The sequence below is a fragment of the Malurus melanocephalus genome, unplaced genomic scaffold, assembly GCF_030028575.1.
Source record: "Malurus melanocephalus ecotype Western Australia unplaced genomic scaffold, MMel_1.1 scaffold_20, whole genome shotgun sequence".
Taxonomy (NCBI): Eukaryota; Metazoa; Chordata; class Aves; order Passeriformes; family Maluridae; genus Malurus; species Malurus melanocephalus.
The window spans coordinates 1,540,741-1,567,796 of record NW_026623252.1 but is presented as its reverse complement, the minus strand read 5'-3'; the positions used below and the strand labels follow the sequence as shown (position 1 = coordinate 1,567,796).

General features: G+C 40.4%; 1 protein-coding gene across 1 annotated transcript in view; it reads right to left on the bottom strand.

Annotated features, from left to right (window-relative positions):
- The window catches only part of UNC80 (unc-80 homolog, NALCN channel complex subunit), a 113,395-nt gene that overhangs the window by 70,018 nt on the left and 16,321 nt on the right, over nt 1–27,056 (bottom strand). The window contains exons 8-22 of the mRNA XM_057389866.1: nt 24,254–24,515; nt 19,286–19,420; nt 18,412–18,634; nt 16,930–17,070; nt 14,395–14,663; nt 13,397–13,756; nt 12,502–12,648; nt 10,507–10,654; nt 9,722–9,870; nt 7,680–7,846; nt 6,886–6,987; nt 5,807–6,015; nt 5,176–5,282; nt 4,530–4,689; nt 240–412 (exon numbers count right to left, since the gene is read on the bottom strand). Coding sequence (XP_057245849.1) covers nt 240–412; nt 4,530–4,689; nt 5,176–5,282; nt 5,807–6,015; nt 6,886–6,987; nt 7,680–7,846; nt 9,722–9,870; nt 10,507–10,654; nt 12,502–12,648; nt 13,397–13,756; nt 14,395–14,663; nt 16,930–17,070; nt 18,412–18,634; nt 19,286–19,420; nt 24,254–24,515 — 2,752 coding nt within the window. The remainder of the gene's footprint in view (nt 1–239; nt 413–4,529; nt 4,690–5,175; nt 5,283–5,806; nt 6,016–6,885; nt 6,988–7,679; nt 7,847–9,721; nt 9,871–10,506; nt 10,655–12,501; nt 12,649–13,396; nt 13,757–14,394; nt 14,664–16,929; nt 17,071–18,411; nt 18,635–19,285; nt 19,421–24,253; nt 24,516–27,056) is intronic.

Here is a 27,056-nt window from a genome sequence, read left to right as displayed (position 1 = left end):
AGCAATACAAACTTTGCACTGACAACACAGTTATGGGGAGCCATGTAAATAAAAAAGGATCCATTCTGTCTGCAAATTCAGCCAGGCACAGATGCTAAAGCTCCAGCTAGTACCAGCACCATCAGCTAGCATTTACCATCTTTCTACAGGGGCATGAAGAGCATGAGTGAATAACAGCAGATCACCATGTATGCACATGCTCTCACTCGGGAGATGACAAGAGACCAGCAGTCACTTACAAGATCTAGAGCTGCTGCCAAAATGGAGGCATCAGGGATAGTGCCYGGTTCACAGCAGTTCAGCAGAAACTGAAAGCGCTTCATGCCTTGGCGGATGGCTCCCAGGTTCACAACATTCTTGGATTTTCCTCCTTCTTGGTTGGAGGTCAAGTGATCATCAAAGCTATGGCAACCTAAAGAGGCAGAGAGTACAGAGGGGATGCAGGGACGGGTAGGGATATGGGAACACAGTCTCTCACTTTTCATTGATTRAAAAATACGGAACAAAAATGTTGATCAGTACAGTCTTAGTCTAAATCCCTTTGTCTCCTTGTGTTATCTTGAAGATAACAGGAACATTATGACAATATTCTATGAAACAGCCATACAGCAAATCACATTCTAGTATTGGTCATAATGATGTCTGCCTGAACAATTCCACCATACTCAGTGAGGAAGCCCACAACCTCCTCCAACACAGGTGAACCAGGATGTAGTCCTTTTTCCTCACCTCTTAACACAGATCACCTTCCTTACTCTGTTTTTTCCTAAATAATCGCCCACCTTATTTCTCTATTGCCTTTAAGTTTACCTTAAACTAGAGCATGCACAACCCTTATTCCTCATGGATAAATTTAGTAATATATCACCTAGTAAGAAAGAAAAACCAGTAGAGACTATGTAGTATATGTGAAAATCAAGCACTGTCATTTTTTTCAGGCATACATCTGCAGTTCCCAGACGAGTGATAAGGAAAATGGGACTGGACTCAACCCCTAGGTCATCATCATTCCAACCTCTCTTCCTTGAAATGTCTTACATTCTTTGGGATGGAAAAATCCCTAAAAWGTATTCCTTTGAAAAATGAAGCTGGCATCCCACTTCATGGAAAATTTTAAACTCCATGTAGAGAGTTCACATGATAAACTAATCCCAATAAACACAGTGCAGAAGATTATTATGCAATGGGTATCCAGAGATGACAAAATAGCAGAAAGACACTGATTAGAAATCAGGAAAGCAATTTCAAAGTCAAAGTTGCTGGTCAAAAAAAGAATAGTCAGTTTCTGGGCTTTTTGCCTTTATCCATAATGCTATTCCTGTTTATATGTAAAAGTACAAAAGTTTACAGAATACTAAAGGATAAAGCACTGAAGAAGAGAACACTGAGTGGAGAAATCAAGACTGTCTTGAAATATGGATTATCTGAAAGACAAAAGTAAAAACATCAACCCTACAGGACTTTTTGACTTCTTCAGGAAAGAAGAATGTGTGAAATACAAAGTTCTTTTGAGAAAGTACTCCCTAAAATTACTTGGAAAGCATTTAACACTTATTTTTTTTTCAAAAGCCATGAGAGAAATTGACAATGTAGATYTTCACTTTTCTCTTGAAGACAGAGATATATCAAATTTCAAGAGACTTTTAAAAAAATTCTTTGGGTTTTTTTTTTTTTTTCTCTCCAGTGAAGCTGTCCATAGTTTTGCAGCAAACAAAGTTCCCATGTTGGGAAAATATGCCATTGAAATGGAAAAAGCAGACAAAGCAGGAAGAACAGGTAGAACACTTACATATATGAGCAGTCACAAACATCTTCCTAAATCCTTTGTTTCCTTACAGACTTGATATCTTATCTGAGCCTTCCTGCTCAGTTAGTGTAGTAACACYAACTCATTTGAGTGCAAATGTTTCCCATTCAGGGCCCTGTCCTGTATGAGATAAAGAACAAAAGCTCGCCTAAGGTATGTCCCTAGTCTCCATTATAAAGCTCTAGCAGAGCCTTTGTCCATCTGAGCTCAGTGGTACTCCTTGCATTTTGTTGAAGCTTTACAAGAGAATCCTTCAAAGACAGCTGGTGAATTACTTGCTGTGCCCATCCTGGAGTAGCCTTGCTGTGAGCAAGGCAGCCCTCACTAACCTAATTCATATTCTTCAGTTTTGAAGAAGATGTCACCGAATAAGCAGARACCATTTCCAAATGCAGGAGGACACACAGGTTCCTGCCCCACAGCTGCTCACTGTGTGATGTGAGCTCATCCCTCAGAGCAAGTTTGCATTTCTGTGCCTGGAACACCCTGACATCTTCTGTGGTCACTCACAAAGTCATCTCTAAGTGCTCAAAGGAACATTATGGGTCTCATGTAACTGTAAATATGTATATATGTTTCCATCTCAGTAAAAGTTAAAAGATCAATAAAATGAACATTTTTACACATGAATGTGTATATATTTATGTGTGTATATATGTATACATATGCACACATACAGATRCTTACACATGTATGCTTACATACATACGCAACACAGAATTTCCARTGGTCCAGATGATATATCACAATGAAGGTTACAGTTCATAAATAATGTCAGAAATTAGTCTACATTTTATTATTTTTTAATGTAATGTATTTTTCCTCTCTCRATTTTCTCTTAAATTTGGTCTACTGTTAAAAAGCCCAAAAACATGAGAGGAAACATCACATGGAAAATGCACAAGCAAAGTAAAGTTATAGCACCAAAAATGACAAGAATGGGAAGGCAGAGAGAGGTTCCAATTCAATGATTTAAGATTAGACCTTGCAGGATTTAACAGTTCACCCATCCACCATCACCAGGCTTTTATTCTCTTTTCATAAAGCGCAGAAACTTTGATGATCTGTATGGAAGATACAGAAGCACTAGAAATTTGAAGGCTCTACGTAATGTTGCTGTTCTACTGGGTAAGAAATTGTGCCATATGAAAGGGCCTCGCTGTGATATCACTGTGCACATGCAAGCACAGACATACACAGGGCATGTACTCATATATTTGCTAATAGAATGTGGCTTTCATTGCATACCAGAGATCCTTGTAGATACAATGATACGAGTTCCTTAACTGCCACCTTTTGCCTTATGAATTTTTAATACCCTAGTATYAGCAAGATGAAAAGGAAATATTTCTTACAAGAAAATATGAAGGACAACTTACAGGAGCACTGCAGAAAGAGCTGTGGCAGTCTAAAAAGGTCTCACTGACCCTCAGCTGTTTTTAACCATTGAGACCTGGAGGAAGTGTGGTGGAACTATTTCACACCTACTTCAGCACAAAGCAGGAGCTGAAGAAAACAATTCCTTCCATTGCATGGGAATGCTACCAAACATCAAGAAGATGCTGAACCAATGCATTCTCCCAAAGGAACAATACTTCTCTACTCTGAGCAAATTGAAAAGCAGACCATTCTGCAGGGCAGATAATGACCAGTTTACAGTGATGACATATGCTCACACTTTGCTGGTATTACTCGCCTGAACAATGCTCTACACGCATTACACTGTATGGAACATGTGATGGAGAAATACAATACAATGCAGAATCAAAATGTAATGTCAGGAAAGAAAAAAACCAAACAGAACGCCAGAAAATGTAACGCAATGTAAAGTTACAGAAATCATGCTGAAAAAGAAAATTTACTCCTTTTTTATGTGTGTTTGGGAATCTGGTTGGGTTGTCTTGAAAAAAAAAGGAACAGAACTTCAGGATACAACATTATCTCCCTGACAAGAAGGATGCGCTCTGAGCTGAGAACATGAGCATGTGAATGACTACATGATATTTAAAACAGAATATGCCATGAAATTGTGTTATTCGTAAAGGTTCTTTTCAAACATTGCAGATTTTGAAAATGCATAGCAATTAAATATACTTTTGTGGAAAAAGAGCATTGTTATTATTAAGTTGTGTACTAAGAAAAAGGGACCGCATCCCTAACGAATGGTATGCAGACACTAGACATGCAAACACAGAAGAAAAGAGATAATTATAACAAGGTTTGTGCAGGGTTTTCCATTTCTGTACTGATCTTTGTTAAAACTGTCCAATAGTTAAAAATTGAAAAAAAAAAAAACAAACCAAAACAAAAAATCTGATGGAACACCCATTGTTGTACTAGGCAACAGAAGAGTTACACACCTAATTTTGAACTGAATAAGTGCTTTGAAGAAAGAATCAATTTTTCATGTGTATTCACCAAATTTAATTTGATTTTAGAAGCCCAAATATATTATCACATAATTTATTTGGATAATCTGATTTTTTTAGGGAAGAAAAACTTATTTTACCAGAGCTTTTTTTCTAAATTAAAAAAAAAAAGAAATAAAGAAGGAAGGGAAAGAAAACAGTTACAAAGACTAAAAAATTAGAGAAGGCTACAATGCAGACAAAAACTATGGAGAAAGCAGGAAAAAAGAGAAAGAGGTAAAATACAGAAAGAAATATATTWAAAAAATTATAAAAAGAAAGAAAAAAAGGTGACGAGAACCCTGATTTCTAACCATCTTTTTCTTCTGTGTGATGAAGCTTGGATGGGTGTCTTCGGCAGGTGCGCCATTTACCAAGACGCTTGAAGAAATTCTCCTCTTCATCGCGCCCGTTGTCCAGGCCTGCTCCCGGCCCCGCTCCTTCCGAGAGCTTCACTGCGCTGGTGAACTTCACCTGTGCAGGGACAGAGGGGCAGCTCAGCCTGTGCCATTCCATGGGCTCTTCCTCTCATTTGTTAGGMATAATTATCTACATGAGGGCTGTAAGGGTCACCATAGCAACACAGGTGAGTTTGCATAGATTTATAAATGCTGTAGCATTTCCTCTTTTAACCTTTCTGCTTAAAGGATTAGTTTTTCTGGAAAGGTTGTGAAAGGGCAAAAAGGGAAGGGAAAGTGTGACCAACAATTCAACTTCAAGTGTGTTGACAGACCCTGCACTTGCCTCTCAGTGCACCAGTGCAGACTGACCAGCACAGTGCAGGTTTAACCTTATCTTCACCATGAGGCACGAAAGTCCGGTCTCAAATTCCCATGGCTCTACTCTGGAGACTTCTGTGACAGTTTCACAGAATATTGAATAAAATATTTCATTGTACAGTTAACACCAGCCAGATCTTTGCCTTACAAGCTGTCTGTAATCCCCCCCTGACACATTTACCTTGGAGCTCTGCCTGATGAAGGAGAGACGGTCGACAGAGCTGATATCGAGGAGATCTTCTACTCCRTCAGCTAGGCCAGAGAGGGAGGAGCGCTTCAGCCAGTTCCCTGTTACAAAATAAGCCACTCAGGACAAATCTAAAAAACTTTCCTAGCAAAAATCTATTTCTTAGCAATTGCAGTGTATTCTCTACAGTGGCCATGCTAAGGCAGAGGAAAATGGGAGAAAAGCAGATGGTAACATTTTCATGTTTACTTGTACTAACTACCACGCAAGGCCAGGTCTTGTGAATTGTAAAGAATATATTCTCTGTCTATCAAATGCTAATTGGACTATTTATCTTCTGCAGAGAGGGAAAGAGCCTGTGAGATCACAGTATTAGCCTACAACTTTGGGGACAAAGATCCATTTTTCTTTTTGGATACAGATATCCCCTGATATCTTTGGCAAACTGCTTACATTTGCCTTTGCTTCAGCTCCACATCTGTAAAATGGAGAGAGCAGCAAATCACACTTTACGGACAATAATACTGTAACAACTGTGTTACAGTACTTCTTAAGACAGATATATGTAGTTCTATTCCTCTGCACAAGCAATATGTATATAGAATAGAAAGAGACATACATTTACCTATGGGAAGTTTGAGTTTCTTTCGAAGGGAGATCCGTCTGGACCGCGAGCGGGAGCGCCTGTCCGTGGTGGTTCCAGAGTGAGCAGTGGTGCACTCGGATGTGTCCTGCTCAGACTGACTGCTGGTATCACTCGCTGCACTTTGTGACTTGAACATCTTTCGCCAGAAGTCCTTGCGTCCCAGATTGGCCCCTTGGATTTGCTCATCACTGGAAGAAAAGGTGTGCAAAGCATGAACTGCATCTCAGTGAAGTTTGAATTATCAAGGAAATGAGACCCCCTTTCTGCAGACCCCTCCTAACCTGTTTATTACTTAAAGTTYTTACATTTTGAATTCCAAACACACTGTTTTCAGTGGGGACATAATCAATGTTTTCATGAAGTTTATCTCAAAGGCCTTTAAAAAGACAGACACATGTTCAGAGGAATTACTAAGGGACAGGTGCCCATTTATAGAATTTCCTAAAATTCTTAACAGTATTGTTTAATTTACCTCAACATCAGATGGCAGAATTCTTTGGACATAAGAMATTTGAGTTGTGCAGTACCAACAGCAAGCTTGTTCCCTGTGCTGACAAAACAGTCATTGGCCACTCTGTGCCCAAGGTAGGTCAGGAATAGCCTAGCTCTCACTGAAGCATTAGTGACCCTTAGCAACAAGTTCAGAGCTGAAAATTAATAGAATCATCCCTCAAGAGTACAARCAAAGCTTGGAGAACAGTTTTGGTGAAATCTCTGAGGAACTAAAATGCTATTCACAGCTTTGGTAGAATGCAATACTGACAAACATGCTGCACTCTCACAGGAAAAACTCTGCTGCTTCCCTGTCAAAATCAGAAGGAGCCCAGTTGGCAGCACTAAAAACAGGCATTACCTGTTTTTTTTATGTATCTCCTGTTCATTGTACCTTCCTGTTGTACAGCAGCAGGTAAAACAATCTTATACCTACTGTAGAGTAGTGGGTACAACTGTTTGTTGTACCACCCAAACAGGTAAGCCTTTGCTGTCCTGTGCATTTGTACTAACCCCAGAAGGAAGGTGCTGGCACCAACACATTGAACAATTCAATATTTACTTACTGTTCTGGAGTCTGCATTGGGCGGCTTGAGACATARCTTCGGCATTCATCAGGGGCAGTTGAGGCCTGGACTTTGTCAATTATGATGCTTCCCACTTCAGATCTATACAGACAAGATAAGTCATCAGCCAAAGTGAATGGATGGCCCATTTCATGGTCATCACAGAAAAAATGGACATGGAAACCTGCAAAGCAGTTTTAGAGATGTGCCCTCTCCTTAGCAACTTACTCCCTCTATTTACATATTATTCCCAAAGAAGGCATCAGCTCTTAGAAGCAAAGCCAAGGTTTTCAGGACTTTATCAATTTTCTTAATCCTTCTTCCTGACATTTAATATGACAATTTCCTCAAAGCACCAGAGGAAGTAGCTTTTTTATAAAGAAGTATGTCAGGATCAAATTTCTTCTGGACTTGTTTTGCATATTGGGGTTTACCTGTCAGAAAAACAGACACACATCCCAAAGAATGTGATGTATATTAAAAAGTATATCTACACAGTGTTTTGGGAGTGACAATATGCTTYTTAGTTCTCTTAACATTTCCTTCTCCCAGTGTTTCCATTACACTGTTCTCATYACTACTGAATGACAGTGCCAATGCTTTTCACTGCAAATCCATTGCACTCTCAGATCATTAAATTTTAAAGGAGGCTGCTGACACAGCACAAGTCTGCACAAAACTGACATGCTGTCAAGATAAAACAAGCCCTTGGACTCCTTACTTCTGTGCTCAGCACAGATAGTCATACAGTCATACACAAGTCATTCATTTACCTTTTCCCCCTTGACACGCACCTTTTGCTCCCAGAAGGTTTGGGGTTTTGCTCTGTTTCCTCTGTCTTTTTTCCTGGTATTAACTTCTCAGCACTGTCCAAGAGGGCACTGAGTGCCACTCTCCGAAATACATTCCCATGAGCCTCCTTGATAAACTGCACCAGCTGTCGGATATCACAGTACAAGCCCTGAGCAGCAAGACACCATAAAAAAAAAATTCAGACTTCAGTTTGTAAACAAGCAGTGAGAATCAATACTTTCTGAGGTACTTCAACAGTCCATTACTTCTCTTCTGGCTGTTGTGTGACTTACTCCTCAGGTATATGTTTTGTAATTTTTGGCCGGAAACTCATTTAATGCACTCAGAAGAAGCAGACAAYGGGAAGTTATTATTATTACTATTTATTATTACCATTTATTATTACTATTATTCTTACTATTTATTATTACTATTATTATTATTACATTATTATTACTATGGAGCATGATCTTCAATGAGATACAGAAGAYAGAGGCTAAAAGAGCTGCGAAATGAGGTAGCTGCAAAGATGAACTATARTTTGTTTTATACCATTAATCTAGACCACAAATTTAAAAGACATCWAAAATTTAAGATGTATCTGAGGTGATGTAGATTGAAAACAACAGTATGTTTTTTCAAAACCTGTGGGTGTCAGGATTTTTCCTCATTCTTTTAGAGCTTCACATCATAGGAAGAGAAAGGAATGACTCATGCTTTCCCCATCCTACCTCCTACACTCAAGGCTCTTTTTAGTTCTGAACATTCATACACATCTGTGATGTGCAAATCACMTCTATAATGAGGGCAAGGGCATGGTGGAAATAGTTTTACAGGACGTGATTCTTGATCTGCGATTTCTCCTGAAAGACCTTGGATTATTCTGAAATTTCCCAGCAAGGAAAAAAGAGAAACAAATAAATGAAAAAAAATTTAAAAAAAAACAACCTCAACAAACTAATAATTGCATCTGAATCCTGCTCTTTTTCTTTTTAGTAAAAGACTGACCACAAAACTGTCTTTAAAAATGACGCAGCAACAAAACTGCACACATGGTCTACGTGCTGTGTTCTCATACAGGCACAAGTAATGGTCCTACACCTAGAGAAACATTTCACCCTGCACACTAACTAAAATAGGGTCTACAAAGACACACAATTTATAAGGAAAATTCACACTTCGTGTCCTAATCTAGGTCAGATATTGGGGGTCAATTTTTCTGTATCTCATCACTTAATCTCAGTTGAGAAATACTCCTGAGGAAGAATATCCATAAGAACTAGAGAATATGGACATGGGCAGGCTACTCTGCTGTAGTGTGTTACTGTGCTTTTTCCTTCTCCTTCCCCTTTCTCCTCACAGAGCACTACTGTTCATTTAGCTGGACTTCAGTGCCTCCATAGCTCTGCTGTAAGGATGAAATACAAGAACATTTCTTTGTTGCTTCCATGAAAAATCTTAATTTCTGATAAGGAGGTGGCCTGAGACTAGCTAGTAGAGTGCACCAATTTGGAAAAAGAGAGTTCMTATCATCCACCCTACTGACTGCTCTGGGAAGGCAGCATCTATGTTGCAACAAGCAACGAGGTGTTCAATAATTTGAATGGTTGTCTAAACATTAGTAATATCTRCCAAACTGCTGTTCAGTAATTCAAACACCGTGACACTGGCAGGCCATGTGCTTAATCTAGTGAAACTTGCTTTGACTTTGCTAAAAGTTGATTCATGGTGGCTTTGGTCTTAGAATCATAGAATCATTTATATTGAAAAAGACCTCTGAGATTATTGAACCCAACCATTAACTGAGATTATTGAACCCAACCATTAACTTAGCTTAACTGTCAAGTGCACCAAAAAACTATGTCCCCAAGTGCCACATCCACATGTCTTTTAAATCCCTTCAGGGACCGCGATTTCAACTGTGACTGCATCACTTGCTACACTCAAAGGATTTGGCTAAACTGAACCAGTTCTTCACTGTAAATTCTCACTGGTGACACTCAAGTGAAAAAATAACTTTGGTAATATGGTATCAAAGGCTTACCAGGTTTTCTGAACTGTGGAGCTCATGTGTAGTGGATGCACAGCGAGTGATCAATGACTTGAACATGGCACTCACTATAATGCCTTCCACACTCTGGGCTGTAGACTTGTTGTCCACTGTGGTGAAGTTATTCCCAAATCCAGCCTTGTCTGTAAAATTCAAGTATAAGTAAGCCATCTTGTCAAGAACAGTTTAAAAGAAAGGGCTGAAAGGCATACATATAAAGACATTATGATGTATGAGGCATGGACACGTSCCTCCTGTGCTCAGTTTTCACATTCCCACCCAACAAAAACAAAGCAGAAGCAAAGGGTATAATAAATTATAAGTATGAAAGCTTCCCAGAACTAGTAGTATTATGAAAAAGAACAATTCCAGAACTGTTTTATCCATATATCTGAGAGCTGTGCAGAATAAGGCACCGAAGAGGGTTTAAATACTCAATTATACCTCAATTCAGAATAAACCCTGGCTTAAACAGGCCATTAACACCTGATGCCTGTTCATGTAATGAAGCAGAAAATTACTGTCTGAGGTATCGTTAAATGAAAATATCKTCTGTGAAGACCATGAAAAAGAGGATGAATCAAACAAAAGGCCTTCAATTTCAGGTACACAGGGTGCTACAAGCTCTCTAGGCAAAATCACTTRTTTGTTGGATGCAAAGTGGTGTAACTCTCTTGGTCCACAGCTTTTTAAAGGACAAGGACAAGGGTGTAGCTTCTTTCTGAAGGCACAGTTTAAGAATAACAGAGTGAGAGTTTTGATGCCAGCTATATACTTACTGTCAGTGACTGGCTCCATGCAGAACCCCAGTAAAGCATGCAGGAAATCCACCACGTTATTGAGAGAATCCTTATTCACATAATCCTTCACAGTCTGCCGGAATTGCATCTTATCCAGTTTGTACAGCTTYGTGAGGCAGTTCTGGGCCTGCAACAGTATCCATCAAATCATATCATATCAAAGTAAGTGCTCAAGTTTTGCTAGCAAGAGCAGGGTAATTTTGCCATTAGCCTGTGCTGTGTTGGCTCTGAAGGGTCCCATAACRAGACAGGTTCTTCTCTGGAGCCAATAAGAAATTCAGCACAAGGAAATTCACAATAAGAAATTCAGCACACCACTATGGGTGCCCTTGTTTGAGGTGGTAATGAAGTCACTACCAGCCATGTCTCAAGGCCTCYCGTCCTCTGGCCAACCCCAAAGTAAAATCCCACTGAATGCAAAGAAAGTAGGAATGTACTACWTCTGTCAAGGCTCCTTGCCTTGGTGGAACAGGTTCTTAGCTTAAGGCATCTGATTTTCAGCCTACAGCTCAAACCCAACCCACTGAATACACCTACACMCAATGACCAATTTTTATAATAAAAAACTCTATCTTTTTAGTTAAAAGCTATTAATTGTCAACTTTTTATCACAAAACTATCCATCCTACTAGGACCCCATGCAGGTTGGAGTTACAAGAATCTAAAATACCATCTCTATSCTAGCTACAATATTCCCATACAACTTTCCAGTAAACTCAGACGTGATTGTCCATGCAGTCAACACAAATGGTGCATGCAAAGCAGTTTGGCCAGACAAATGCAGAGAAAATGCAGCAGACTTAGACACATAAGAAAACATTTTACTCAATTCAGTAGGCCTGGTAAGAACCTCTGTTCCAAGAGACCCATTGATTTATACTCAATATTATGCACAGGTCTAAATGCTTTACTGGTGCAGCTCCAACAAAATTTACAAGTCTAACTGGCAKTGTGATGAATATGGAACCTGTTCAACCAGGGCTCTGTGCAGAACCTTCCTGCTGCTACCACTGGGAATCTCTCATCCCATCTTATCCCATTGTGTCCAGAACTGGCATCATTCCTGCAGTCTCCTCGGTACCTGGGAGTCTAGCTAACACAAGAGCACTGCAAGGATACAGAGCAGTCAGTCCATATCTGAGACATCAATCTCAGATCCCAGAACCAAATTATAGCTCTGTTGGCATGGCTCAAGCTTACCAAAGCCATGGAGAAGAATCGGGTTTACACCCCTGCCACAGGATTAATAAACTCTCMTTTACAGTCACGAAAAATGCTCCCTTCTGCAAGCACACAATGTGAGGAAGAGGCATGCCCTGAAAAGGCCTTTGAAAGGCTCCCATTTGATAGGGAATTGGACTGATCTTAGGGAGACTAACTCTTCTGGAATAAATCTTATACCAGGCACTTTTCACTGCCTTAACTTGGGCAGAAACAAAAATKTAAGGAATTAAGGAATCAACAGGGCATGAGTAAGTCTTTTACTTCCTTGCAGCACACTAGCACAAGTACAGTGCAAAYACAGTGCATTCCAACTACCAGGAGCTGATGGAACAGCCCAGCAGAAATCAGTCATCATCACCTCTAGGAAAGGTGGACATACTTACACCTTAGAATTCTGGATTAASAGAGGCAACCCAAAATAGCTGCACCTTTTGTTAATAGCGTGCTTTGTTGGGGTACTGTCGTGCGAAAAATTCTTACATCAGCTCACAAAGCAAATTTGCTCCCAAGTACTGTCCCACCCACTAGGGTTGCCAGAAGCACCAGGTGTGCTCTTAGCAAGCCCCAGGAGCTGGAAGGTACAACAATAGGTGAAAACCCGCTACAGATGGGCTGCAACACATTTTGTGAGCTAAGAGCAACACATTTACTCTCAGTACAGAGAAAGCTACAGAGGGGGCAGACAGCAATCTCAGCAGCTGATGTCAAAAGTACAAGGGGGGACGCTTTAGTGAGCTTTAATTCTCTTACATTCTCCCGGAATACCTGGTGTCTCAGGCGATCTCCAGAGAGCCCTCGGTGTCCTTCTCCACAACCATAGGCACAGCCCAAGGACTTCACAATTTTAATCAGCATTGTGAGTGCCAGCCTATGGGTGCTGACAGATGGGCCTTCATCCTGAGGGTCACAGAGGGAAAGAGTGTGTGAAACCCTAGCACAACTRCTGGAATTTTTTTTAGCACTTTACTTTCGACAAATGGCTGCTCATTTCTCATCTCAGACACTCCACTGCTGAGTTGTAATTCTTGTAGTGTTGATGCCAATTATTTTTCAAGCTAAGAGAGCAGCCCAYTCCCTTTCAGCTCCCATCAAAACATTATGCTATAAATGTGAAGCCTCTCCATGCTGCTCCGCATACCATTCAGCATTTACTTCAAAAAATTCTCCCTGAAAAACAAAGAGCTGGCTTKGTTGAGTAGAAAACCAAGCATCTTTTTAAAATGTTTTAGATATTATGCAACTATAACTAGCAATTTTTGAGGTCAGCAATAGCATCTCTTGATCAATTCTTGCAGCAATACAGAAAAATTGATGATTTCTAGTCACCAAATAAAAGGAACTGTGCGCCCACACTGCATTCTGTTTCTAGCAGTTATAAATAATAAACCTGAAAAAAAATCATTGTTATCGAGGGTTCCAAACACTTTATCAAGATATTTCAAGTGTCCATGCCAGGCTTAAAAAATCTGTTTGTGGCAGCTCCTTCTCTGGAGTAGTGACTGTGATTGAATTGCCAAACATATTTCCTCAGTGGAAAACACAAGTGAGCACCAGAGAAAAKCAAGGGCAGTTGCATGCACAGACACACTCAACCTTAGCACAGCTTACAGTACATTTGGAATTGTATAAGAGAAATAAGACAAACCTTTTCTTTGTTTTTATCATTCTTCTCATAWGGCCCTCCTCCTCCACCACCTCCATCACTTCCACCTCCATCACCTCCAGCTCCTCCACCACCTCCTTCTTCTCCATTTCCAGCTCCRCTAATTGGAGCTGGCCCATATCCACCAGTTGAACTTGAAGCAGCCCCTTTGAGCTGGAAGGATCCTTCACTTGCTCTCTTTTCAGGAGCCTCGTTTTCTTTGTTCTCACTCTTTCTCCGGACTTTCTCCACACAGGGCACWACACCAAGCTGCAGTAAGCACTCCACAATGTTTAGTGCAACATCACAAATCCGGGAACTGATGTCATGGTTTAAAACCAAGTAAACAGCCTTCAGGACCACCTAAGAAATTCAAACATCATTTTTAAAGCCAGAATTACTTTGTCTCCTTTCTCTCTTCTATTATTTAGTGCCTGGAAATTCTAGATTCCAGAAACTCATTACAGCAGGCACAGTACAAACCCTGAACAAAGGACACACAACACTAAATCCCAGGAGCCTACAAGCTAAGTGTCAGACAAGAAACCACAGACTGGGCATGTCAGTCTGAAAAGGAAACCATGAGATGCTATCTGTGGGCCTGAGAACACTGCTCCAGTGYACCATGAGCTGGAAAATCATTAAGGGGAAAGCAGAAAAAGTGAGGTTTATGGTGCTAGAAGAAAGGTGCTACTCAGTYTTATACTATTTTATGGAAATTTGGTGCATGCCCCAGCAACACAGCCATTACGTAACGCCACTTCAGATTCGATGTGTGCATTCCACATGCACATGCGCTCCTTGCAAGGAGTAACAGGAGTTGCAGTATCTCACAGGAGACTTTTATATGCACAAATATATCTGACTGACCTTTAYATACTGCTGAGAGAAGTCATATAAAGTGGTGGAGGAAAAGCCCATCAAACCCCTGATCTCAATGGTACTATTGAGTTCTATATTGACAGAAGAGGGACCTGGCTTTCCTCRTTCTTGCCAATTACCGAGAGATCCAGCATGCCATTCTTGTGGACAAAGTTGTTGGTGCCATCAATGTGATCTGTGTCCTCCAAGCAACTGTAATTGATGCAGGAGTCTGTCAGGCTCCGTGGGAGGTTRGCACATGCAAGTGGCTCGTGGGGCATCTCAGGGATGGGCACCTGGTTACAAAGCTTCCTCATGTGCTCACTGAAGAAATCGGCGTAGCCCACGTTGAACGAAGCCAGGGTAGTGTTGAAAGTTGCCACAGTGATGGTGGAGATCTGGGACCGCACTGTAGGGATGAAAACAGTGACCTGAAACTTTCCATCTCTAGAGTTTTGGAACGGAAGATTGAGGTGGAGCTTGTATAAAGGGAGCAGCTCTTAACGCAGCTTGTAATGCCAAAAGAAAATACAAGCTCCTSATTCCTGTGATGTGTACAAGGATGTCAGGTAAAGTAATTTCTTCCTTTAAGATGATATAAATTACATCAAATCCATGTTTGCTCTAGCAGTTCAGTTCCCTGGCTGCTTAAGCTGATCTCAGCTAAATGGGCAACCAAGTAATTTGAGGAAATCAGCCTAAATCTAATCCAAATGGATTTGGCTGGCTTTGCTCCTGTATTAGTTGGGTGTCTCTTCTTAAAAGCAGCAGTGCCCCTGCATGACAAAGAAARAGGACTCTGCAGCTGGAAGGTAAGAGTGARGATAGYRGAACCACAACACAARTTWGAAACAGCTTTCCTAGTCAMATCATTTTGGAAAATTTCATCACARCAKTWKAAGAAAACATTACTTGAGACACTTTAAACCACCTCCAAAATGCAAAGCTGTCTGATGAGAAAGGCACTGCAAGGTTTTGATGCCTGATGATTTTTGCCTTTCCTTTTCACAAACCACTTAATATATTTTATATACTCTTTTTAGTCATTGCTGTACCCTTTAGGTATTCCTTGTACCCCTTAGCCTGCATGCTTGTAAATCCTGCAGCCTGATATTCCAGCTTAGTTTAKGGGTTCTGCTGGGCAGAGAGACCAAACATCCTCATCAGGGGTCAGCATGTCCTGTGTTGTCCTGTCAGCCTGTCCTTCAGCCCTGGCTGAAGCCTTCTCTCTGTAACACATCATGTAAACTGGGCTCTGGCCTCATCCCGGGGGGCAGGAGGGGTTTTTAGAATTACTCCATTTGTTAAGTTTCTTATTGAGTAATCCTAGAAAGATACATGCTCATTTCAGAAATCTATAAAACTTGTATCTGTGCTATACATGGTGAGCATTTTCTGCTGAGTTGTGCACCTCAGATCCCAAATACTGAGATAAAACCCTTTATCCCTTTAACCGYATTGAAAGTGGCCGATCAAAGCAACAGTCTGAGTTCACAATGTTCCAGGAAGGGAACTTGGAATTGCTCTGCTTAGCAGGTTGACTACACTGGCAAATTCTTATCAAGGCCACATGTTTTTACAAACCATGCTGAACTCCAAGCCACAGTGTTGGTAATTTCTCRCACTTAGTGCTTTGTAAGGAGGTAAATATATCCTTTAGTTAAAAAGACCCTAGGTGTCCCTTAGGATTGTTTAGACCACCACCTGCCAAACAGTACAGTAACAGGGCTACAGAATTATGAAGAACCTTTTCCTAAGGCTATTAAATGTATTCTAATAAATTAAAAAATTACATTTAATACATTTAATGAACAAAGACTCGGTGATGCATTATGCAAATAACACCTTGGCAGAGTAGCAACCACATTTCCTGACAGCTTGTGCAACCCTGCCAGCACTGAACTAGCATTATTAATTAGGAGAAACATTCTAAGGCCAACAGCAGTATGTACTGAAGTAGGCCACAATTTGGTCAATGATCAGAGCAGGAATTAGCTGCTTCTATAAGAAGATTTCTTTCTGGCAAGTGTGACTTCTTAATTCACTGAATTTTTTATTGTGAAGGTAGCAATAAAGATGGCAGTAGGAAATTTTGTTCCTGAGCTACTAAATATAATGGTTATCCAAGTGGATTTTTTTTTTACTGAGGTTTTACTTGTTTTGTTTTTACATGGGTAACAAAAATCCATATCCAAATCTTACACAGAAACACAGAATCACTCRGGTTGGAAAAGACCTATAAGATCATTGAGTCCAACCATTTCCCTCTTTAAATGCAATTTAAAGCTCTTTCAGTAATCCCTGATAACTCATGTGCAAAGATCCTGTGGATTGCAAAGAAGCATTAAATACCATAAAATTCCCCATGAAAGACAGAAGATAGCAATACAAAGTTTCTGCTCAAACTGCGGTGTTGCCTTGGGGTAAGGCAAGAAAACCCCAAACCATGCCTTCTCTCTGCTGAGAGACACCAATTGTTTTAACAATTGCCCCGGAAAATATGAAAGGTTTGAAGCCTTTTTCTTCATAAAACAAAAAGCCCTCAAGAGATACGGAAATTAAAAAAAATGAAAAAGTAATTAGACACATAATCATACATAGAAAGAGTAACACTTCCTCCACTTTTTGGGGTTGATATTTCAGTGACACGTTATTTCCYGATGTGCTAAATTTACCTTCTTTGACTGTGTTCTCGCCATGGCTGTTGGACGGTTCCTGCAGTTCGGAGACCAGCGTGTGGTGAGAGTGCGAGTGCCGGGCGCTCAGACTCTCCATCTCCGTCGCTGTATCAGAGCTCCCTCTCCTGGTAAACTTTCCTAGGGAGACGACAAGAATCGGATATTTTATTTAGTTAGTTATTCATTTAGTCATCCACAAGACTCTTCTCCTCAGTACACACTGATTCAGCTAACACCTGCATTCTTAACCACTAGCACCTTCAAGAAAATAAGACTGGTCAGCATTGTTCGACTCCATCCTTTGGGGCATGTTATAGGAATTTAGTTTATTTTTCTCTTGCCTCATAAAAATAGGTATATTAGGATAAGGAGTGCTAAGGCAAAGGAAATTCTTTAAGGATACAATAAAATACAAATTAAAAAAAAAAAAACAAACTACTGATAGAGGGGGAATTTCTCTGAAGTTGGCAGGATCTGTTTCCCATTGGATCTGAAATACATGATTTCAGAAATATCAGGAAGCAAAAAACTGCAGGTTAAGCCACAAGAACAACCTGATGCCACTGACATCGATCTTTAACGAACTTCTTGAGGTCTTGAAGGTATGAAAAGGAGGATTTGGATAATAATTTTGTTATTCTTGTAGAAATCTGTAGATGTTCATATACTAACCATTAATAAAACACATATGAGTCTTTAAGAATTTACTTGACTACCCTCCTGTGTCCCAGAGAGAGATGTGTGTAAACACAGCTTATCAAAATGATGCAATCTAAGATTGTGAAAACGACAACATTCTGACATGACAGTTCATTTTGCTGCTATCAACCCTAAGGAAGTTTCCCARGACAAAACTCTAYGACATAGGGYRTAAATTTGTGAAACACWRTCAATACCTGGATACTGTTCAGGGAACTAAAAAGATTAAAGTAGCAAATTTTTAGGTTTMAACTCTGTATTTTTGCAATACCAAGACAGAAAAACTTTACTGAGACAATATCCTACTTGTATCCAACATGCACTCTGGGAAAAACGTGAATAGAATTTTTTTGCATCCTAATGAYATTGTTAATGAGACTAATGACAATGCTGCTACTAATTGTCATACTAATGACACTGCTCCCTCTCCAGAGATTTCTCTTTTAAAGAAAAGGATGCAAACATTTTTCAAATCTATTTGAAATTGCACTTGTGCAATGATTGCTTCCACTCAGGGAAAGGTTTAATCACGTTGTACAGAGATCCTACAATAGCTATTATTCCAGTAAAGAAGGTCGTTTTCAGAGAAAAAGTGGACTGAAGCATAAGTGCTTCAAAGTCTGCTGTGAGCAATTACCAACAGATGTGTAATCCTGTAAACAGAACCAAGGACATAACATGGTAAAGAGACTGGATGAAGAAGTAAAGAACCTACGGTATTTTCTGAATATTCATTAAAGGAATGACACAAGACATGGGGCAGAGACAGCAGCATCTCACCTAATATGGTGGTTTGCCACCCTCCTCTCTCAATGCCACGCCGGTCCTCTCCAATTCCAGAGAAACTGCCAAAGGAGAAAGTGCTGCGAGTGGGTGASACATCCAAGTGATCCTCATGGAGGAGGAAAGGCACTCCCATTCTTCGCTGCCTCTTCTTCCCAGTGTGGTGGAAAGGAATTGACCCTTTGCGCTCACGCTCCCTGTCTTCTTTGCGGCTCTTAAACTGCAGCAAGAGGAGGAGATACAGGAGCAAGAAAGAAACCTTGAGGCATGGAAAACTGCCACTTGAGGGGAAAAGATAACACAGATATATGTCCCAAGTATAACTTCTCACTTTGTCCTTTTATCTTGGCCATTCAGCCATGGTAGGATCTACTCGCATGCTGGATCCTATGAGTGTTTGAAGGAATTCAACCTTGCCCTAAAATGAGTTGGATGCACTTGGACAATTTCAGGACATTCTTTGACCTTGAGCCACATGCGTAGAACCCCCAAAACTCCAGCTGCTATCCTGCATGGCTGCAAATCCCAGCTAAGATAAAGTTAAAAATTCAAGAGAACTCACTGAATGAACTGGAACTACAGTGAGAACCAGCACCTAAAATTCAGCACTGTTTAAGTGGTCTCCTCTCACGCAGTTTCATCAGGACAATAATTTTAACAAAAATTTCAGTATTGTGTTGGAATGTGCATATAAAAACCTTTGTAATAATATACAGAATCAATTCCAATGAAAAGGGATGACAATCTCACATAKAGCATGAATATATATTGAAGCAGACCTCATGAATATATAGTCTGAGCAGATTTCAGCTGTTACTTGGGAGGACACTGAGGTGTTGAATCATACAAAAACTACAGTTCTTCCATTCACCTTTTTGAAGATGTTCATCCCCAGGTCTGTGGAAAGATCTGGAACTGCTGGTCTACGCAAGTTGGTCAGAGAAACCTTGGAAAATGCCTCTGTGCTTAGCGATTTCTCTTCCTCGTTACACTTCATTGTAAGATCCTGCAGCTCCCAAAAAAGACAAACACAAGGAGAAATGGAGGATAATCAGTTATAGAAAAGGAGCTASTTCCTACAGCTGTCATAGGAGCACTGTAGAGGAAAAATACCTCCAATTCATTGCACAAAAAATGTTCACACATTTAAATAAAAATAAACTAACAAAAAAAATAGAAACTTCTGGAATTATTTACTTTGTCTAACTTTTCAGTCACCAAAGAAAAACGTACAGCACATTGTGGAAAGCCTCAGGCATTGCTGTATGCATGGTCTGGTGATGTGAAAGAACATGTTCTTCCTCAGTCTGATTCTATCCCAGGTGTGACTCCGGGTAGCTTATGATGTCTTTGAGGCCTTGATTTACATTGATGAGTAATCACAATGGCTACCCTTTGCAAACCATTTTATTAAAATCTAGGAGAATATGTCCTTAATAACTTCAACCTTTAAATATGCCTTTTGGAACTAAACTGCAATAAGCAGCGCTGTCCCTTAGAGAAACTTAATTTTCAAAAAAATTATTTACTCACTAAAAGAAACCTAAAACTTCCACATCAGTAAAYATCCTCTGCTGGTAATGACAAGGCTCCCAGTCCATCATTGTCCATAAGGGACCCCCTCTTCCTATATCAAAAATGTCACATAACTGCAAAAACCATGAGGCTCACTCAACTCACCTCTGCATGGAGCAACACATCCTACACCTGTGCTGCAAAGAAGGACTTGGCCACAAAACTGGCACAAGCTCAGCTTCCAGCCATCTGTTCTCATTAAAGATCAGAATGCCATCTACCATGAGATGCTTGTGCAGACCTGACKGAATTCCCACAGGGAAATTTTCTTCTGCCTAAATATCATCTTGTCTCCAATGGAATGCTCTTTATCTTTKCTGTCCTGCCAGAAATATTCTGCTGAACAAGCGGGTCSTGTTAAAATASCTTTTCRCTTTCAAAGCAGAGCTAGCCATWTATCAAGGRCAGATGAAGTGAYTGCTGTGACAGGAGGTTTAGATTCYSCTTACCCAGACTGCACATKGCAGAGCCAACCAGCCTCTACAGTATAGAAGTTTGTAGTTTCTTGCAGCAGAAGCCAGTGACAGCCTTTGCAGTTGAGGTCTTTGAAACCCAGTATCAGATGTTGGGGAYCACACATTTTTCAGAGACTTTTGAGACTAATCAAAGACTACTCTTGAATCTTCCCTATTCATTTTATTAGCACAAGAATGTAGGAGACACACAGCAGCAAAGCAAGGCTCCTCTTCACTAGTGTTTGTAGCATTCTTATCAACCACTTTCCATACATGACTAAAGATTCAGGGCAGGAGTCACATATWAAATCCAAGACACAGCAAATCAATAGTCAACCCCAGATGTTCTCAACAGTGAGACCAGCAAGTACTCCATATAGCTTGTTTCTTAGTTTTTATAGCTCTCTGTCTTCTTCTAGGCAAGAAACCTTGTATGAATTTATTTTGGATTCAGTCCATCTTTGTCCATTGGTTACTAAATGAATATTTCAGTAGGAAGCTTAGGATCACCAAAAGACAGAGTATGGATCAGGATGTACTGAGACACAAGACATMCAAAACACAAAGACACAGTCCTAACTTTGAAATCTGCTCAGAGTAGGTGTCAAGGAAACAACATCAGAGAAGCAAATCACAGAATCACCTTAAATATGATGGTGGCATATGATGCTTTTTAATGAATCAATCCTGTTGAAGACTGATGAAAAACATGGTCATTCTGTGCAGTAGACTACACAACAATTATATAAAACAGACATGTATAAAACAGAATAACAATGCAAGATAGTTTGGGGCCTGCTCCTCCAGATGTTGTTGTTTCTATCGTCTTCCTCCTGCATGACTGTATGCATACCAGCTCATTAGTACTTCTCTCAGCTCTCAAGATATTTTTATACTTGAGACTCTTGGTTTTCTATCAGCATTGCAGTGAGCACTACACCTGCATTGATCCTATAATTAATTTACATTTCATCTCTTTCCCCTGCAATGGAAGTGCAAGACTGTAGCAGCCTGTGAGCCTCTGAAGGCTCTGTGTGTCCTATGCCTGCCTTTATAGTGGATTTACCGCATACAGGTGCAGTGCAGGTTTCCTTTATCACATGCTGCCTGGTCTGAAACACGTTTAGAGTAAAGTCACTCTCTAGAGAAGACTATTATTCATTTTATTGCCACTCCATCCACCCCCCATTTTTCATGCAATAAGGAGTGCTGGAATGCTGCACTGAACCTTTTCTTTGCTGTTCAGCTCACTAGGCACTACATGGAGAATGTTTCTCATGGCCTCTCAGTCCGCACTGCTTTAGCCCAAGCATATATCTGAGATGTGATTTCAGACACACAGAAACCAAGAGGAAGTGTGAGAGTTTTGATGAGGCTTAGGGAGATGCAAGATCATCAGTTTACTGGTTGCTCTGATGAAGTGCAGAACAGAAGGAATGTGGATTTGCTGCAAAAATCGACTGCACCCTGATGCTACTTGCTGGCAGATTTGTTTGTCTTTACTCAGTTTTTGCCTGCCACTTTAAATCTRTCCTGCTGAAAGACAGAATGCCAAWGTTTTTGAGAAGGTATTGATCAAGCTTTGAGTGAAAATGATGACAGTGTTAAGAATTTAAGCTCTAGASCAAAAAGATCAGGCTTTAAGCATAACCCTGTGTCAGATGATCTTGTGAAGGCTCAGCATATGACCCCTTCTGTTGACAGAAAGGACAAATCTTAGCCCTTGGGAGGGCTCTATCATTCTCTATCTGTCATTCTCTATCCTGAAGTAGCAGAGGACCTTGGGTGATGAGATTCTCAATATAAGAACAACAGTTACATCCCTACAGTTGGCTGGGATGAACTATAGCCCAGCTGCTTCTGTGGGTTGCACAGGTTTCAGCCCTCAAAGCTGTAAAGAAGAGGGCCATGAGTTGAAAGTTTTGCTGCCTGGAAGACCATTTCACTTCCTCCCTCACAGCTGCTCTGCATAACAAATCAGAACCCTGACACAGGATTCCATTTTGATGAAGTACAGCACAAACAGGTCTGACAAAGAGGTTACCRAAACCAATCAAACAACGTTGGAGCAAAGTATGCCCTGCACAGTAACCTCCCATTAGCTGCTACAATGCACCCAGAGGAATTGCCAAATGGATTTCACAGAAAAATATTAGAGGGGAGAAATGGAGTAAAGCAGTCTTCTGCAAGAGTAACTGCCTAAAAATGCAAGAAATAGCCAAGCTTGTGAAAGAAGAGAAGTGTTTTACAGTAGAACCTGGACAACACTAGTGCAACCAGTGCCTGTGGAAAACAACTCCATTCATACAGCCTCTCTAAACCACTGACTGCACTTGATGTTTCACTGGGAGGTAAATTTGCTAATCTGCAAAACAACCAGTTTGTTATGAGCAAGAGCAAAGAGACAGTACATGTAYGGAAATAGTRAAACACATCAACAACAATATATTTYAATCTTCCMTCCAGGAGATRGTATTAAGGAGGGTTTTCTGTAGATGCACAGCAATCTTATAAAATCTGCATGCACAGGTAGATAAAGATTGAATAGTAATTCATATCACCTTGCCTTAATGGAGCTATGTCAAGCTTTCACAGGGATAAAACGTTACAGACGTGACACTTGAAGTATAATACAATTTAAATAGTTTCTGCTGAGCACTTACAACCACAAGTAACCATCAGCTCTCATAAAAATAGTAAGAATGTCTATAAAGTCCTGAGTTCTAAAACTAATGTTACTAATATTTACATTGTTTATGCTTGTCTTGTAGATTATGAGCATCTGGGGTCTACTGGAGAAAAGATATTTCATCTTTCTTCCTATAAAATGACAGGTCAAAATCTGTCAGAGCCCTGCAAGCAGTGATCTTTAAAAAAGCACCAAGAATTCTGAGATATTTGACTAAAAAATTACATTTAATAGCAAAATTAACCCACCTTTTACTCAAGGTGTGTCGTAAAATTGGATGGCAAAAATAGAATCTACTATGTTTTTTTAAGCTGTTTCATCAACTAAATAAATTATCATCTGCTGTTATAAGCCCACATGACAGGAAGAGGGGCCACAACATAAAAATAGCACAAATCAACAAGGAGATTAACTGAAAGTACAATAACATCCTTTTTCATCCCTAGATCTGGTTAGCTACCCAAAAGAAAAAGAATTTAAGCTCAAACRCAAAGGTCTTTACTACACCAAGGTCAGGACTATGGGGTTCATTGTCAGTAAACAGCAAGCAAGACTTGATACCTATTAGGACAGTTTCATTACTGAGATTTTGTTAGCAAATATGAAAGTTATGCAATAAATGTAACAGAAGAAGTAACATGGAGGGCTTTTGCTCACTGCCACTCTTTGCCAAGTGTAATTCAATATTTTAACTCAAGTATTTGGAGTGTGTAGTATTGTACCAAGTGAAGCTCCTTTTCTCTCATTTTGAGGGAGCTCATCAGAGAAGGTCAGTGAATCCTGACCATTACACTGTAATGCAAAGGCATTGGCCACTATTTCTTCTGACAACTACATTAGTACATTCTCACAATAAAAACTAATGTTATCCCAATTCACCCTAGATTAATTACGCCAAATCAACATTCCAGCTTTCAACAGTCACCAGCTCTGACCCTTTGCATCACATTCTGCCTCCAAAATGCTCATCATTCTCAGGATCTCTTTCTGAATCCATGCACATATCTGCCCTCTGTGCAGGTGAACAATACCAAAGCTGTGTCTATCACTGCTTGTCCACACATCACTTTGCAGCATCACCCCAAAAGCAGTTATTTCATTATTGATGGGAACTTCTCACCTGAGTTTTGTGGGTGTTCACCAGAGAGGGCGCAGCAGCCACCATGGAGCTGCTGCGAGGCCTTGGCAAAGGGATGATCTCCGGCTCGGGCGATTTCTCGGGTTTTTCCTGCAGCATGTGCCTCAGCCTCTGCAGGTAGTACATCAGCGACCACTGCGTGCCCTCCTCGGACCAGTGCGGCTGCAGCAGGCAGCGCAGCACTGCCACATCGAAATACGTGGCATAGCGAGACTTCTGGCACGGCGGGATCACCARGGACACCCTGTTCCAAAAAGCACAGTAGAAATGCTGGTCACCAGGCTGCTTAGATACTGGAATCTCTGAATAAAGAACTGACTCTCTGGGACAATGACATCTGACTGACAAAAAACATTACTGAAGGCATGTAAGTGGATATTTAACTTGCAGCTCCCCAGAGGACTCCAGTAGCTCCCCAGAGGACTCCAGTACATACTGTTAAGTGTTTTCTTGGATAGGGTTGCTTTCTTAAACTGTGATCTGAAGAGAAGCTTCCAGCACCTGTGCTAACTAAATGATTTGCTCAGTGGAAATCGGAAAATCCTTTAGCATCTGCTATTCTGWACTATTAATACATATTTAGGAAAGGTTTACATTTGCACATATCAGGCCTTACTTAACAAAATGCAGGCAAAGCAGATAAGTTAGTTAACCCTTTAAGCTAAGTATATTATTCCTATACAAGTAAAAGCTACTATTATGGACAATCTTTGCCAAGATATTCTAGAGAAAAGCACCATTTTAGTCCTTCATTATAATTTTCTTGCCCTTCAGGTGGTATAACTTTCCAAAGGATTTTAATATGATATTTCTTAAGCATTTATTAAGAAATTAGTGCACATAAAAGCAAGACATCTATAGTGAGCTTCAAAAATTATAATCTAGAGATTTCAGATTTCTAAGGCACCATATGTGTTTTCAGAGCCAATCTTTTTTGTGATAAAATTCCCCAAACTTTTTATTCCTAATCTTTTATGCCACTTGTCGCCCAGCAGAGTACAACTGGCCTGAGCTACCCTCTCTACTGTCACTAGCTGTCAGGAGACAATCTGTCAGAAAAGAAAYAAGTAAGAGAGAGTCAAAGGAATAAGAATCATATGGCAAGAGAAGGTGTGAAATCCTGGGGGTGGGCCAGAAACTCCAGAATATTTTTTTTCTCTGCTACAGTACACATTTTAAATGTTTCCACTCTGTGAATAGAAACATTCTTTTGTGACCTGCTTATTTCTGGGATTTCTATATTCTATAAAAATTAATGCGTATCATGCATTATACTCTCAGGCATTTGAGAATCACCACAACAATATCAGGTTTGTATTGGTTTTTTGTTAAAAACTGTTTTTATTGTCAACTCTGTTAAACAGCATGCAAACAGCACGGACAGGACATCTCCATGTCCAGCCAGGCACCACACAAATTGAACAGATGGGTCCAATGCCACAGTCCAGAAATGCAATAGGGAACAGCAGCAATATTAACCAGTGGGATCTCTAAGTGCCCAAGTGCATTTGTAAAGAGCTTTGGTGGATCTCTGGGCTCTGCATCCAAGGCAGGGATGGAATTGGCAAAGGATGAAGAAGGGTGCATTGAACATTGACACCACTTGGAATCACATGAACCCAGCTCCACATGATGAGCTTGGAAACAGGGAGCAGGTGTCAAAACTGGGCTCAGGGCAATGCATGGATCCAGAGCTCAAACCTGCAAGAGCTGTTTTGCTGCCAGCCCAACTGGCTAATGCTGGAGGCACTCGCTGACTGCAGACTAGCAGATCTGTGTCAGCATATGCCACGCTAAATGAAATGCACAGATAGTGCTGTATTCCAGGTAAAAATGCTGCAAGTTTGATGACTTCAAAATGAGCTGTTATAAAAACCTGAAAAGCTGAATTAGGAAACTGAAAACAATGAGAAATGGGAATATGCTGTAACATTTTTCCCATAAACCTGGTGTGAAGGGTGGTTTTGTCAAAGTCTAGRTTGTGTCACATAGATGCAGCCTGCAAAAACCCAGAAATACAYTCAAAGTATCTCAGCAACAGAAATAAAACCCATAATCTCAGTAAAAATKGTGATGGGTGATGCATGGGGCTTTCATGCTTCACTCTATGTGGCACAGGCAAACTTGAGGCATGACACAGACCGGAGCAAGGTGTGTTCTCTTTATGAAATACTCATAACTAAAGTCCTTCCTGCAAAGCCCATTTCCAATGTAGCCTGTTCAAGGTAGCAGCTGGATAAAAGGCTGTARCTTTATTTGCTTTGCAGTTAAACTGTGTCATCTGCATTTGGTTAATTACACTGATTGGACCAGGGACACTTAGCTAGCATCACAAGAAGAAGCCTTTTGTTTAAACACTATCTGAAGAACCAGAAATTAAACTCAGATCTTCATTTATGAGAAAATGTAGTGTCCATATAATCTGCTCATGGTTGCCTGTGACTGCAGGGAAAGTGGAAATGTGGCCTTCCTTCAACTCCTAGCCAAGGACAAAGGAATACTTTGGCTGTTGGTAAGCAGAGTAAACAACATTTGTTCCCCAGTTGTCTGTTGCTTGGCAACCAAAGCTCCCTGTACAGTTTTAACTGATCAGTGTTGTCCTCCAAATGAGGAGGCATAATGATGCTCTCTTCAAGGCCTGTCTGAAGCTTCATCCCCATGGCAACCACCAGACCCTGCTTGATAAACTGATCACCTGATTCTGTCTTCTTAAAATGCTGCTTGTTTTTTTTACAGCTGTGCACTATCTGAGCAGTAGTGTTCACACACAGAAAGGCAGCTCTGT